This window comes from Montipora foliosa, chromosome 6 (assembly GCF_036669935.1).
Source record: "Montipora foliosa isolate CH-2021 chromosome 6, ASM3666993v2, whole genome shotgun sequence".
Classification (NCBI taxonomy): domain Eukaryota; kingdom Metazoa; phylum Cnidaria; class Anthozoa; order Scleractinia; family Acroporidae; genus Montipora; species Montipora foliosa.
The window spans coordinates 59,402,172-59,416,621 of NC_090874.1; the positions used below are offsets into that span (position 1 = coordinate 59,402,172).

Here is a 14,450-nt window from a genome sequence, read left to right on the forward strand (position 1 = left end):
GCCGTATTGTTATCTTCCTGCTTGTGTTTATGAATAACGGCTCACTGATCACGGTCAGGTTAACTGGCCACATTCGCTCAAAAGCCATTGCGTACTATGACTGAATTTCGTGAAACACGAAATTACACACATAGCTGACATGTTGTTTTCCGCGTGATTTCACCTGAGTGCATTCAGCCAATTAGATCACGCATTTGGCCAAGCCGTTATTTGAAACAAAAACAAACGACCGCAATCACTATTGGGCGAATGCGGGCCTTTAAGTTGTTCTGATTTCAACTATAGTCTTACGTTGGCTTTTCTTTTTTTTTTTTTCATTTAATTAATCAGCGTAAGCATATAATAATGAAGCAAAGTGGTTTATAATTTCTTCCCTGATAAGAAGAAATGGAAAAATTATTATTGAGGTGGAGTTTCGTCAATTAAGAAGGCCTAATCGTCACTGGCAACGCAAGTTTCGACACAGACAAAATAAGCCCAGGCGCATTAACTTGTTGTGAATTAGTGTCTTTTGGTGGACTGGGTACTAATGATGAAGACATGCAGTACTTACTTTGTGTGTGTTGCTTATGCGTTTGCTTGCATCGCTAGTGACGACCGAGCTTTTAGTTGGTCTGTTAAAACGCACCAGTACCTCTGCCTTCAATGTACATTAGCAATGATCAACATGATCAATCTATAATCACCACGGATAGATTTTATCATCATTTATCGGTATCTCTCTGAGTGCACCTCTAGTGGTTTATTCGTGTCGAGAGTGAGAATTTATTCAGATTTAGGTCATTATTGGCTGATCATTCCTCGCTTCTTTACAAGGAGGGCCTCTTAACACGAACAGCGCAAGCTTTAGTACCAGTCAACAACATCCAACAACGCAATTTTGTTGGGTTGATGCTTCGGTGGCTGACGCAAAGTGGCCGTAACGTGGCCGCCGCCCGCACAGACTGAATGACGAAATTACGGTTCTATCAAACGACTTTATAAAAGTGTAACGTTGCCATGCTCTGACATGAACTCGAGTCGTCAGCTAGCAAGACTCTCTTTCAGTGATTCAGTTTACTCTTATCAACTCGTTCGGGATAAAACCACATTTTTCTGTTTCACTTTACTTTCTTTAGACCCTTTCATTCGCACTGAATGAATGAGCGCCTTCCTGAACATATTTTAAGTAAAACTACTCGAGGTGCACTCAGTGTTATGGTCATCTTCTAATATTTATGCGCTTATGCCATGCCTTACAAACTGATCTTTTACCAAATAAAAGTCTGCGTGAAACAATAGCCACCCAACTTGAATTCCCGGTCGGTTTCCTCTAATTATCACTGTTTCATCTTCTTCAATTTAACCTCAACACTGAAACCATTCTTAAGATTTAAAAATTGAACCAATTTGCTTTTGCTTTCACCGGATTCAGTATAATCTCGAACCCACACATTGGGTTTGTAGCAATCCGGATCTCCATGGGTTTGGGCATAGACGACACTCTTTTCCACCTCTTCTCGCAATTTGACTTCTACTTTTCTCTCCTCACTTGCTGAATGATATCTTTCTTCTTGCTGCGCATCATTGGAACTTCTCATTGTCTTCGTTGTTTGGAGATTCAAGCCCGGAATACTTATGCTGAGATAAATGTAGTCAGTCGTGCTTTCAACCATAATGAGAAGATTGTTACTGTTAACTTCCTCGATTGGACCACCGGCTGGAAGGGTAAACTTTTCCCTGAAAAGAACGTAGCCAGTCACACTATGGGTGAGGCTCGTCCATGATCTTGGCGACTTGAGAAACTTGACGACATGGCCTTGGCGGTTGTTTAGCAAAACTTCGTAGACTTTGTTTCCAGCGGTATTTTGAGCCGTTGCAAGGTCTGTTAATGTCAAATGGTATGTTGATGTTGGTATCAAAACAGCAAATTCGTACTTGCCGTTGTTTGGGGAACTGGTGTGATCGAACCAAGCCGTGCCATAGCGGCCCGTGGTATTGTTTTTGCCATCGTCGGTCTTGGAGCTCTGAGCTTTAACGTGAACCCTTAGCATTGACTTGCTGGAACTTGGAATGTAGTAAAAATTCCCTTTTGTGTCTGTGAGCGTTGTGTAACTATTACTTGAGGACGGTGCAGAGTTACCGCTGAGGGTGTCCGAGTAGGTTTTGTCGACTCCGTTTACCTTGATTTTCGATGAGGTGTCTCCGCTGAACAGTTTATCTTGGAAAAGAGTGGTTTGGACTATTTTGTTATTTGTGTTTGTTGCTGTGATGTGAGTTCCTAGGCTCACGATCAAGTTTTCAAAAAAGAAAAATGATTTTTTGAACTTAAACGTGATGCTACCACGCCAATCTGTTGAATCAAACTCATAATCAGGCTGATGGAAATCCATGCCGAAAATTCCGTTTTCTAAAGGATATGTTCCTTTAAACGTCAGACCCCCAGCTAGCTCCCGTTTGTTGTAAAACCTGGCTTTCCTTATGTTTAAGTCATCAATATTTGAGTCTCCAAGGGCTATAGTTGTGGTTCCAGGAACTTTAGCCCAGTCCCATCCGTTTTCAACGTCGTGAACTTTTAGAATCGCTTCGCTGTTTGCAATCAGGAGTGCTCCATGACTAGCGAACATTCCGTATATATTTTCCTTGTTTGGTTTATTTTCGAAGTCCCAGAGAAATTTGGTAAACCCTTTCGCTGTCGCCACCCAATCCTTTCGACGATGTATCGATAAAACCGCGTAGTTCTTCGACCAGTGACCTTCGGGAGAGGGCTCCGCAGAAATGGTTTTTGACGCAGAGGTGGTTTGCACCTTGAATATAAGGATAACATATTAGATTCTAACCCATGAATACCAAATTCTCATTGGTAATATGTGTTTCAATGGCCTTAGATTCAAAAAAAAAAAAAACTTTGCACTTACAGAAACTTTAGTCCTCAGTGAGGTAGAAAATCAGATACCTTCTTATTCATTTGAGTTATCGCGTCTAGCGAAGGATAGAAAGGTGCACAAGGACTGGGCAATTCCTCCTTATGTCATGCAGGACACTGTATCTAAAAATGCATTAAAACTGGCCGAGCGTTGGAAGCAGCCACTTCTGAGATGTCGCCCTTTTCCCGGATTACTTTTGTTTCCTGATGAATTTATGAGTAAATAAATAAATTAATTAATTAATTAATTAATTAATAATGTTTATTTGCCACACAATAATATTACAAAGACAATCAATAATATGAGTAAAGTCATTAATATAAAAAAACGTTGGATGTTAGAATAATTGTGGCGAGGAGACCCCAAGAAACCACCGGGCTTAAAAGAGGGGCCCCTTCATATGCCTATCATTAATCTAAAGAATCTTACGCAATGCTTGTGCGGTATAACTAACGCAGTTTCTTTTAAAAGAAACCCTAACACATTTTTCTTAAAGTTCAGATAGCTTGATCCAGGAAGAGAGTTCCAGTTTTTTGGACCTTGATAAAGAATTGTAAATTGTTTGATGTTAGTGCAACAAAGATGTTGCTGATAATTGTTGGCTATTCTACTACCGTAATTGTGCACTTGGCGGCTTGTTTCAAATAAATTCAAAAACATCGAAGGCAATAACTGATTGTGATAATAAAACATGAACTTAGAAATTTCAAATGAATTTATTTGAAAAATGTCCATGATGCCTAGTTTTCCAAGTAAAGGAGCAGTATGCGCTCGGTAATTTGAACTTGTTATTGCTCGCACAGCACGCTTTTGCAAGTAGAATATTCTATTCTGGATAGGATGGAGCGAAAATATGCATGAAGATCAATCGTAACGTCTAGAGTTTGAACAATGGAACTCAACCAAAAGCAAAAAGCGAACCTCATTCTTCAAGTCATTGGTGAATATCACCATGTGCCGCGCAAACACTATTCAGACCATACAAGAACAAATTCTCATAATGGTGTCATTTTTTTTCATTCTTTTTTCACCTTATTTCCTTTAAATCTTGTTGTTACAGGGGCTTTTCATTGACAGTGATGGTTACTTGCATGAGAAAGGGCACCTATTGCATCCAGATAGTTGTACTCAATTGATATTCAATTACCCCCTGGGTGGTGATTTATCTCAAATGAAACCACCCATTCAAACAAAGGGAACCTTGTTGCCAAAACCTGCGGCTGCATAGTTAACAACTCGAAAAGATCTGTGATATCTAAGCTTTACAGCTTATTAGCAAAGGGCTGGTTAATTAGACAAAGTCTCCAAATATACACCATCATAGTGGATTTCAGTTATCATTTTACCGCCAGAACTTTACAGAAGACAATTGTTTCAAGTGACAAAATGAGGCTTTTTTCTCATCTTACCTCCTCGATGCTGTTTTTGGCAATGATTATCACCATTGGTCAAATTGAAAAGGACTTGAAACCCGGTTACTTAGCACCACAAAATATTTGTTAGTTTGTGTCTCGACAAACATGATGTCCAGCGCACCGCATTGTTCTGGTTGAAACAATTGTGATCTTTAGAATGACTGCTGATTACTGTGGACAATGACCATTTAAAAAAATCTCCACTTACCTTCTTCATTATGTCTAAAGCTCCCAGAGTGTTAAAATAGTACTTGCTTTTTTTAATTCTCCCTTCTTTCAAATATGCCTTCATGTCTGGGTCACTCTCGTCATATAAGCGCAAAAACATCTCTGGTCCCTTTACACCAGTTACTGTTATTCCTGATTGCACCGTTGAGGTTGGAGGATTAGAAACACTGATGTAGGCATATCCTGGCAAGGCCTTGAAGAGCACTTTATTGAAGTAATTTGGAAAGCGCCCATTCACACTGTTTGGTGTGGAATATTTGGCCGACATAAGACGCATTGTTTCAAGTCCTCGCCTGATGTTGTTGACCGATGTTGTCGACAGGGAAAATTCAGTTCCATGAAGAAGGTATTGGACCAATGCTGCATTGTGTAAGGCTTGTGGAACATAGGCGGATCCATAAAACGCTTTGTGGTGATGTCCGGTGTAATCGGGTTTCATAACTCCTCCAAGACCCTCGTTTACAGCTATTGAGTTATCCAACCATTTAACTAGGGCTTCCATGTCTCTTATTCTTGCTTTAATTTCTACATCCGTGTCCTTTGGCATCGTTAGCACGATAAGAATTCTAAACAAACATAATGTTATCATACGATCTGCAGTTGTGCCTCTATATTCGAATGCGGGTGATTGATAAACCTCTCCAAACTCGTTGTACCATTTGGCTGTGTTGATAAGGTCCTCCAATCTGCTTTTGTTTGTGGCCATACTCAGTGAGTCACTGATGAGAAAGAGAGTGTGCGAGAAGCCGGAACCGTCTCTGTTCATTTCGTGGTCCAATGAGCCAAGGCCACTTCCGTCGGCGAATCCTTGATCTTTCACAAAATCGAGAAGGCTGTTGATTTTGCTTAATCGGTGAAGATTAAGAGCTTTGATGGTAGCTTTTACTTGATCAGCTTGAAGGCTAGATGAAGTGGGAAGGAAGTCTTTGAATACTTCTTGCATGGCCTGGTGGCAACCCGCGATGGCTTCGTAGGCAGTGTTCTTAACAGATGTTTTAGGAGAATTGAGGTTATTAAGTTCGGCTAAAACAGTGCTGTCTATTTCGGCAGTACGAGATCTAAGATGATATTCCACTGCCAATGGCAAAAGAATTTTTGTAATGACCTCCCCAAACTTTTTTTTATTTCTGCAGTTTCTGCAGAACAAAGGAGGTCCCACGAGTTTCTTACTTTTGAAAGTCAAAGCATCATAAGACTGGTGTGCTTGTTGAATACTTCCCTGCAGAGAATCCCATCTGTCTTTGAGAAAACTTCCGCTTGGGAAGTTAGGGGTTGTTTTGGTTTCGTCGAGGTACCAGTTCTTAAGCCGGCTCTTAATCACATCAAAACTATCTTTCTTCTCTTGATCAATTCTCGAAGGTAACGGAGGTACGGGTTGTTGACTCCAGTGATAAGTCCGTTGCCAAGTGTTACTTGCATCATACTGATCCACTCCTCTGATTGGTGGAACTATCTTGTCACGTGACTGTTTACCAAGCTCGGATTTAAACTCCAGTAAGTCGATGTAGATAGTATCTGCGCCACTTAAGGTGAAGAGGATAACTTTGGTTGGAGCAATGCTGGTTTTTGGAGGTATGCATTCTGTAAATTTTACCCAGATTCCTCTCCATCCTTGAAAATTCAGACTCGCATCAAAAGTGCAGATACTTTGTGAGCTTCCTGCATTTTCTTTGAACTTGATTGACAGGGATTTTCCTGGTGAAGCACTATCTTTGTAGAACCAAACTTTGACACCACCCCTTCGAAGCCACTGAGTAGTAATTTTATGGGCATTTGACAGATCTAGGCGCAGACTCGAGAGAGAGTCCGAGGTTGCTTGCCATTTCAAGGATTTTTGTCCGAGCTTTACGGTCTTCTTGTTTGTGGACAATGTTTTCGAACCAGCACTTGATGGTACAATCCGAAAGCAGTTTATGTCTCCTGAATCTTCGAAATCAAAAACGTGGTCCTTCTTACAAACGCTGGACGAAGAGGAGTCTGAAAATTAAAAAGTAGAATAAATTTTGTTATAGGAAGAATGTGGCAGCTTAGTCGGTTTTTCCGCAATGTAGATGAATTTGGGACCTAAGTGCAATTTTAGTTAACCGGACACTGTATTTCTCAAGTCGCCTGAAAAGGCGCACCTGATCTTTGCGTTTTAAAATACGTATAAGAAGAGATCTAAAGTACAATATGATGGTAAAATTTAACACCGAAAGGTTCTTAAAATCCACAAGTATCTTTAGAAAACTACTAAAACGAAGAATTTTCGACGTAACGGTTGCATACCGTCATTATAAAGTCAAGAAATATGAATAAGAGAGTTTAAATACTAAGATTCTGTGTAATATGTTGGACCGACTTTCATATGACCCCTCACAGTGACTCCAACTGTCCTTAAATGATACGGTTCCAAAAGTTTAGTCGGTCGTCGATATTTACCCCTAACAACTTAATTGTAGGGCTACAATTTACATTAATGTTTGTTATATTAATGAAAATAAATATAAATCATGCTTAGTTGTGCATTTTTTCGTACTTTGAAGAGGTCGCCAAGGGAGGTGCTTTTGTCAAAACCATGTTCAGACTCCAGATGCTTGCCAATTGTGGAGATCTTGTGTTCGGCCACGCGATGATGTAAGTATCGATCGAGCAGTACACCGTACCCGACATAGTTTCCTTCGCACAAACCACATAGCTGGTTTCACCTCTTTAGTTTTTTGCTTGTGAACACGTTTGACATTAATGCCGACTTTAAAACTAAGGTCGTTGAGATCCTTACGTACTCGACCAGCAGATGCTTGGGATTTAAAAGGAAGTTTAATATAGATGAGTGGAGGAAGTTTTGAATCTGTGGTTTCTTTAGGCGTTCCCCTCTTTTGCCTTTTCCTTTGGATGACTAACTCAATCAGATTTTTGGGGTAACGCAATTTGTGGAACAAGGCACGGAGTCATTTCACATTCTGATGAGAAAGTAACTTGCACAAACTTGCATTATGCATGGTGTCGTGCAGACTTCATTGGTGCGGATTATTAAATATAGCTCATGTAAGACGCGAAACTCAGTCTTACAATAGATAATAATAACAAATAATAAATAAAATTTATTTATATAGCGCTTATATCAATAGCTGTTCTAAGCGCTTCACAATCACTTATATCCAAACTAATTAAGGACGGTGCCTACTAATTCAAAGGTATTTTTGCACGGTTTCCTGAATATGCGGGAAAGCAGATCTTAACGAGTGTTATTGAAATCCAAAAAGAAAATTGGGGATAACCACGCATTTTTCGAAGACAATTAATCAACAATATTTGTAAAAAGCTTTAAAACAAAAAGCAATGTATGCCGTTCTTTGCCAAATTGAATCTTAATTATCTCTGAAAAATGCATGGTTACCCCCAATTTTTCTTTTGGATACCAAGAGCACTTGCTAAGTTCTGCTTCCTCCGCGTAGTTTTGAACCGCGCAAAAAATATCCCTGTATTAATAAGCACCGCCGATAGGAAATCCGAGTATCTCGAGATGCGCAGAACGTATGCGCAATAGCAATGTAGGCACCGTCCTTAAGACAGTATCTAAAGAATAAATAGATATTTTTCAAGTATATAAGTTTATTCATATACTCTAAGAAAAACTTAAAAGCTAATTAAAATTGACAATTCATAGCTATGTAAAATATGCTTAGCGAAATAAGATGAAGATTATGCAGTAGGGTCGGAGACCTGTCGCATCATTGGATGGAGAGGCGAAATGGTGTCGGTCGTCGTGCGTTGCTCATTGACCCTCATAGACCGTATTCGTGTTCTCAGTATTGGACTGGAACTGCAATAGCTTGCAATGGAGGATAATGCGGGGAAATCTTTTGAAATGCTTTTTAATATAATCCCCCGCATTAGCCTCCATGCCATTGCAAGCTAGTTCCAGTCCAATACTGAGAATACGAATATTGTCTATTAGATGCAGGTAGATTTTGATAAGAATCACGAAGTGTCCTCAACAGTAATCTGGAAATATACGCGATAAACGTCACAAAGTGTCCCCCAAAAATCGTCTGTTCAATTAAGAATAAAATGTTGCGATTTAACCCTTACCCAGCTTCCAATAGTCAGGGTTAGGGTTAGGGCACTAGGCACGAGTCATGACCAGTGGCACACCATGCACGCACGCCCCACGAGCTACGATATAACACGTGCGACCCACCAATCACCCATGCCAATTCCTCCACAGTTTTAACAGAGAAGAGATCGCACCATTTACAATGAGACCATTGCGGTTTTATCGCAGTTTCCAGTCTGCAGGAATCATCGCCCATCTGTCAAGTGGTTTACCTCGAAAAAGGCCTTACACCTGACAATGTCCGAAAAATGTACTTGTTCAGATGGGCGAAAATCACGTGACCAAAACCGCTAGGAAATTTGTGCCACAAATTCAGCTTAAAATAAACTTTGTAATGTATGTATTAGGGTTTTGTTACTACACATTGTGAAACCTGGGCGTTCTACAGCTTGCAACTGAACAGCTATTGAACAATGGAAGCCATTTGACCAGCCGAGCTTCCATGCTATAAAACCAACAATTATTCATCGAGCGAGGTTTACGTAAATAGCGGTGGATATTTTCCCAGCCCCGATTACACGAAGCCTTTGTTTCTCCGTATGCTTGAAAAGACTTTGCCTATAGGGCTACTCAATCGGAAAGCACGAAAAGCACTATTCGGTTATGTGTTCTACCATGTTGGGTTAACCATGGTGTTCTGGTGATGATCCCCGTGTTGTTGCTGCTGTGCAGACAGTTGAATGAATTACATCGTGACTTTGGAGGAGTCTTAGGAAAGAGATGGCAGCCAAACACCATTGTAACTGGCGACACCAGCGCAAGAGTGAGGAAATATTTGATTCTGACATAGGGGTAGGAATTCAAGAGGAAAAATTGAAGTCTCTTATTGACAGATTATTACTCTTGCTATTTTTGAGGGCGGCTGAGTGTCTCCGAAATAGATCTGCACTCGATCATGAGGACCCACCTGAGCAAAAGAAACCAAGATTCCATTGCCTATTCATTCTTTGTGCCGATGAAAAATACGTCTAGCATTCCCGCCCGCCGGTCCTTACATGTTAGTTCTACATTAACATATTTCACTTATTCTCCATGTTTTACACAAAGTACGAGTTTCATTCCATATTGACCTACCCGAATAAGGAACAATAACCACCAGAAAGGCCAAAAGCTGAAATGAATACCACAAGAACATTTCGCTTCTCGACAGCTTCTGTTAAAAAAAAAAAAACAATTATCAAGTACTACTACTACTAATAATAATAAAGTAGTACTAATAAACTACTACTACTACTACTACTACTACTACTACTACTACTACTACTACTACTACTGTTGCTGCTGCTGCTGCTGCTACAACTACTGATGACAATGATGATAATAATAATAATAATAATAATAATAATTTACATTATAAGTCTATAAAATAAATAAATAGATGGTTTTCACCAGACGTCAGAGCAGCCATGTTGGTGCACATAGCAATAGAATAAAAAGTCATTTGGGAATTTGACTCTATTACACTGCAAAACATGAGTCATAATTTGCTTTCGTTTGGTGCAACAACACGGCCGTCTCATCACGTGATTGAAAACCATCTATGCAGTGTTGGACTTTCAACCTTAGTATATTTTTCAAGAGCGTAATTGTTCTGTAGTGAATACCTTATAAGGGAATCCTTGCTGACGTCATTGTTTACATTTTTTCCTGTAACATACGAGTTTTCTCACAGAAGACCTCATGCTATTTACAAATTGACTTCAAAAGATAAAAGAACTGGTCAAACGTAGTTATAAATGTCCAATTTTAATTAGTAATGGTAATAGGACTGAGTGGAGTCCAATTCGGTACGTAATCATACGAGTGGTAACAAGATCCGTGGGAGTCCGATTTAATTTGTTTATCACGAGTATGATTACAGACCGAATTTGGACTCCACTCAGTTCCCTTACCAATTAATTATAATTTCAGAGAAAAGAAGAAGAGCCAAGTTATGAAAGAAAGGGAAATTTTGCATTAAAAGACTGAGATAGGAGGCGTAAATTGTTTAAAGTCGCTCTGAAAGAAAGAAAGAAAGAAAGAAAGAAAGAAAGAAAGCCCCCAATTTAGGAGTCCACACATTCTTTCTATGGTGATCGAAACCAAGGTTGTGATTGGTTGATTTAAACCCCAACTTTGAATGTGATTGGCTCATTGAACTGTCCGATAACAACTTGGCAAGTGGATTAGTGGAAAATAGGAGGTTTTTTTAACCAATCACAATCGAGGAAATTGTAATTTTTATGATTAAGCCCTTCAGCTTTGATAACGTGTCAGTTATTAGCCATCAAAAACTAATGCATTCTTGGGTGGAAACGGCGCTAATGAACTCATACATTCTTTTTAAATTTTCAAAATTTTGAAGCATCCTTTTTCAGACATAATTACCTCGGGTTCAATTTTTCAGAGATAGCTCATTCTGCAATGTACTTTCAATTCTGAGCCAACTGATTTGAAAACGACAGCTTTGTGCTAAGGGGGCAAAAAATGTAAACAAAGATCCCCGTATATTTCGGCAAATAAGATGGCCGGGCAGATCCATGAATTGCTTTAAATGCTATTAATTTTAATAAACTAAATTCTTTTCTTTCTTCAAACATCTACATATACCTTCATACTCGCGTTAGCAGGAGCTATAAACAGCTATCACTCTAAACTTTAAATGACTAAAAACATAATTTTATATAATTAAATAATTAAATTATTTTAAATAATTATTAATTTAATTAATTGATTAGTTAAAATTTTAAATAATTTAGAGAAAATGAGGCTATGGAGTCTAATTAGCACATACACAAAAGAATATGTTTTTGGCCGCCATTTATGCATTCGGTCTCTATTCATCATCTAATCAGACTCAATCTCTTAAGGAGTTCTTAGTTACTCAATTTCTCCTTAAAAGTTATCTAGAGAATTTTAGCTGAGACAATTTCTGATGGAAGCCTGTTCCCATTCTTTAACTGTTCTTCGAAAAAAACAATATTAAAAGACATCATTAATTGCGTGCTCAATACAATATTTGAAGTTATGAGTTCCACGAGTACGGGTTTCATCAGCTAATTCGCTATTTTCACAAATTTCATTATACGGTTTATTTTGGGGGTGTTATCAGTACAGTTTGCGTTAAAACAATGGATATCCAGTTCACTGAAGCATAATACAGTCCCAAGAGTAAATAACTTGCATTGTTATATAGCTGGAGTTTTTCCCGCTACAGCGCGCCCATTCATTGGCTAGTTGATGGTCACATGACATTTCACAATGAAACTGTTGACCGCCAAATGCCATGAGCGGACAACAGTGCGAAAACTATGACGTCAAACGGGGAACAGTTCACTGTTACCCGCGAAATGTTGTCCGCTGTTGCACGTGATCAGAGCGTGCAGTTGCAGGTGGCCTGATGTTGTCGCTGGAATCTGAGCGCTTTTTTCAAAATGTTTGACCCATTTGTTTTGCAATATAACAAATCACTTAATGACTGGTCCCTCGGGAAACAGTTCATTTTGTTTCCCTCGAATCTTAATGTTTCCCTCGGCTGCGCCTCGGGGAAACATTGAGATTCTCGGGAAACAAAATGAACTGTTTCCCTCGGGACCAGTCATTAAGTGTTTATTGTTTTTATACAAAGTACCCCTCAAAAGGTTTCGCATTATGGGAATGGGAAATACGGAAATAGCGAATGTGAAATACTTAAATTTGTTAAAGGCCCACCTTCAACCGACAGGCTTTTCGACCGTTTGTTTTTTTTTTTTTGGGAATTCGCATTGCTTATCGTAGCGATCTGATTGGATGGATTTCAACTTTGGAAGAATTTTCATATATGAAAATTGTTCCACGGCACGCAATGCCTGTCAGTTAAAGGTGGGCCTTTAACGTGAATTATTTCATTCGTAATTCTGTAAATTGTACATAAACAAGCATATTGACGGCTAAGAGATAGCTAGAGATTCACATTCCAGGTCTCTAATCATTGAGGTAACACTCGATGTATATCTGTAGTCGCTTTTACAAAAACGAACAGCCGCCCATTGTGTGTTCTTCAACTTATCTATGTCACACTGATTTAAGCATATTCCAATTTTGGTTTAACGAGTGTCTTATACAAGGTACTTTTGATAAAGTGTCTTAGTTGCTTTTGAAGATATTTCATGAAGGTGATTGTTCCACCACAAATTTGAATCCAGTGTGACCCCCAAATAGGAGTGCAGTTCAACATAGGTTAGAATAGCATTGCAAAAAGTATATATTCCAGTAAGTGGGTTTTTCTGCTTGGATATGCACATAATAAAACATTTAGCTGGGTTGAAGAAAAGAAGAAAGCAAATTATGTCATTGATATTGTTCACATATTTTCCATGGACAGAGCTTGCAGCGGCTTATTGAATCCTCTGGAGACATTTAAGTAAAATAGGATGGTAAGGGACAGTTAAGCGAGTCTCAAGTCAAGTATAGATCAGACTAGAGTCTTTGGCGGAGACGGAAATATTGAAATTTGGACTTTGCGCAATGTTCGCAGTGCCCCATAAGGGGGTTTATGAACATTGCTTACGCGTTGTTCCCACTTCGAATCAGTAGTTCGCATGTGGGATCCTTGCAAGAGATCAGTCGAAAATTTGCAGGCCTAAATTATTTACCGTGCCGTTTGTACAGCCGAGAGCAGTATAGTTTCGTTTTTGTCGATTGAGAGACATTTCATACTAAAGACCATTGATCGAAATCGTCTAATATCCAGAGCACCTATTTGCACACGCAACTTCGGAGATTTAAGAGACAGGCGAATATCGGTCAGTTAGTACTCGGCCTTCTGAGCGGGAGGTCGCCAGTTCGATCTCCGGCTCATTCGAAGTCTGTTTCGACTTTCCTCCGATCCGTGTAGCTGAAACTTTAAATATCCGTAAAACGAAGCATCGACGGAGGAAGAAAGAAGAAACAAATAGGGTCGCTCTCAAACGACTTTGGTGGCAAAGTGGCAAAAAAGTTTCAATGCCACCGTAACGGGATCGGAACTCCCGATGACACCGTGACGCCAAAGCCTTAAAAAATTGCTATCAAATCAAGTCAAGTTTCAAATTAAGGAGTCCGTGTCTTGAAGGCCAACCCATATCTCTATAAGAACTTACATATTGGTTAATTTTTTCTTTGTTTAGTGCACGCAAGTTAAATAGTAAAGACCATTATAAAACTCATTTTGTTATATGCTAGTCCAAATTTGTCCAAGCAAAATGATACCTGAAAAAACTCTGACGTAGCGAAAAGTTATCGGTAATAAAAAGTTTTTGGGCCAGACATTGAAGTTCCTTCTTAAGTCTGGTCTTGCATCAAAAAGTCATCTTCTCTAATGATTAACATCTTGGGACTCAATCAATTTAATTAAAACATGGACCGTTGCACGTTGGTTTGCAAGAAATCTAAAGGTAGAAAACATCGTGATACTTTTGATGAAAGGTACAATTCCTTGTGGACAAACAATAGAGCCAACGGGCACTGAATTATTTTTGTTGAAAAACACTGCTGTAATGACTTCACTTTGCGGACGAATTCAAGATCCATTCCAAGAGTCCTTAGGAGAGCTAAAACTCTTCGGAAGGAAATCTTAATTATTTTAATAAGACTTCAAACATTACAGAGAGCTTACCGTAAGTTTGATCCACTTCCTGGTCTGAGACTGTCGAAAAGTGAAAATCTCACTGATGAACCCCGGTTTTCTTGCTTCGGGTATTACTTATTTACGACTGAAAAATGCTGAAAAGGTCAATGGGAAAAGAGCTTTCAAGATGCTATCACAGGTCGGATCCTTGAACAGCTTTTCTTCTTGCATTAACA

At 39.2% G+C, this 14,450-nt stretch overlaps 1 protein-coding gene across 1 annotated transcript; it reads right to left on the minus strand.

Annotated features, from left to right (window-relative positions):
- Window positions 1-320: 320 nt before the first annotated feature.
- Window positions 321-14,371, minus strand: LOC138006094 (chondroitin sulfate ABC exolyase-like). Its single transcript, XM_068852258.1, has 4 exons — window positions 14,263-14,371; window positions 9,723-9,801; window positions 4,530-6,526; window positions 321-2,786 (listed from the first exon to the last, which is right to left on the minus strand). The coding sequence occupies exons 2-4, from the start codon at window positions 9,781-9,783 to the stop codon at window positions 1,320-1,322; spliced, it is 3,525 nt and encodes a 1,174-aa protein (XP_068708359.1). The 5' UTR covers window positions 9,784-9,801; window positions 14,263-14,371; the 3' UTR covers window positions 321-1,319.
- Window positions 14,372-14,450: the final 79 nt, after the last annotated feature.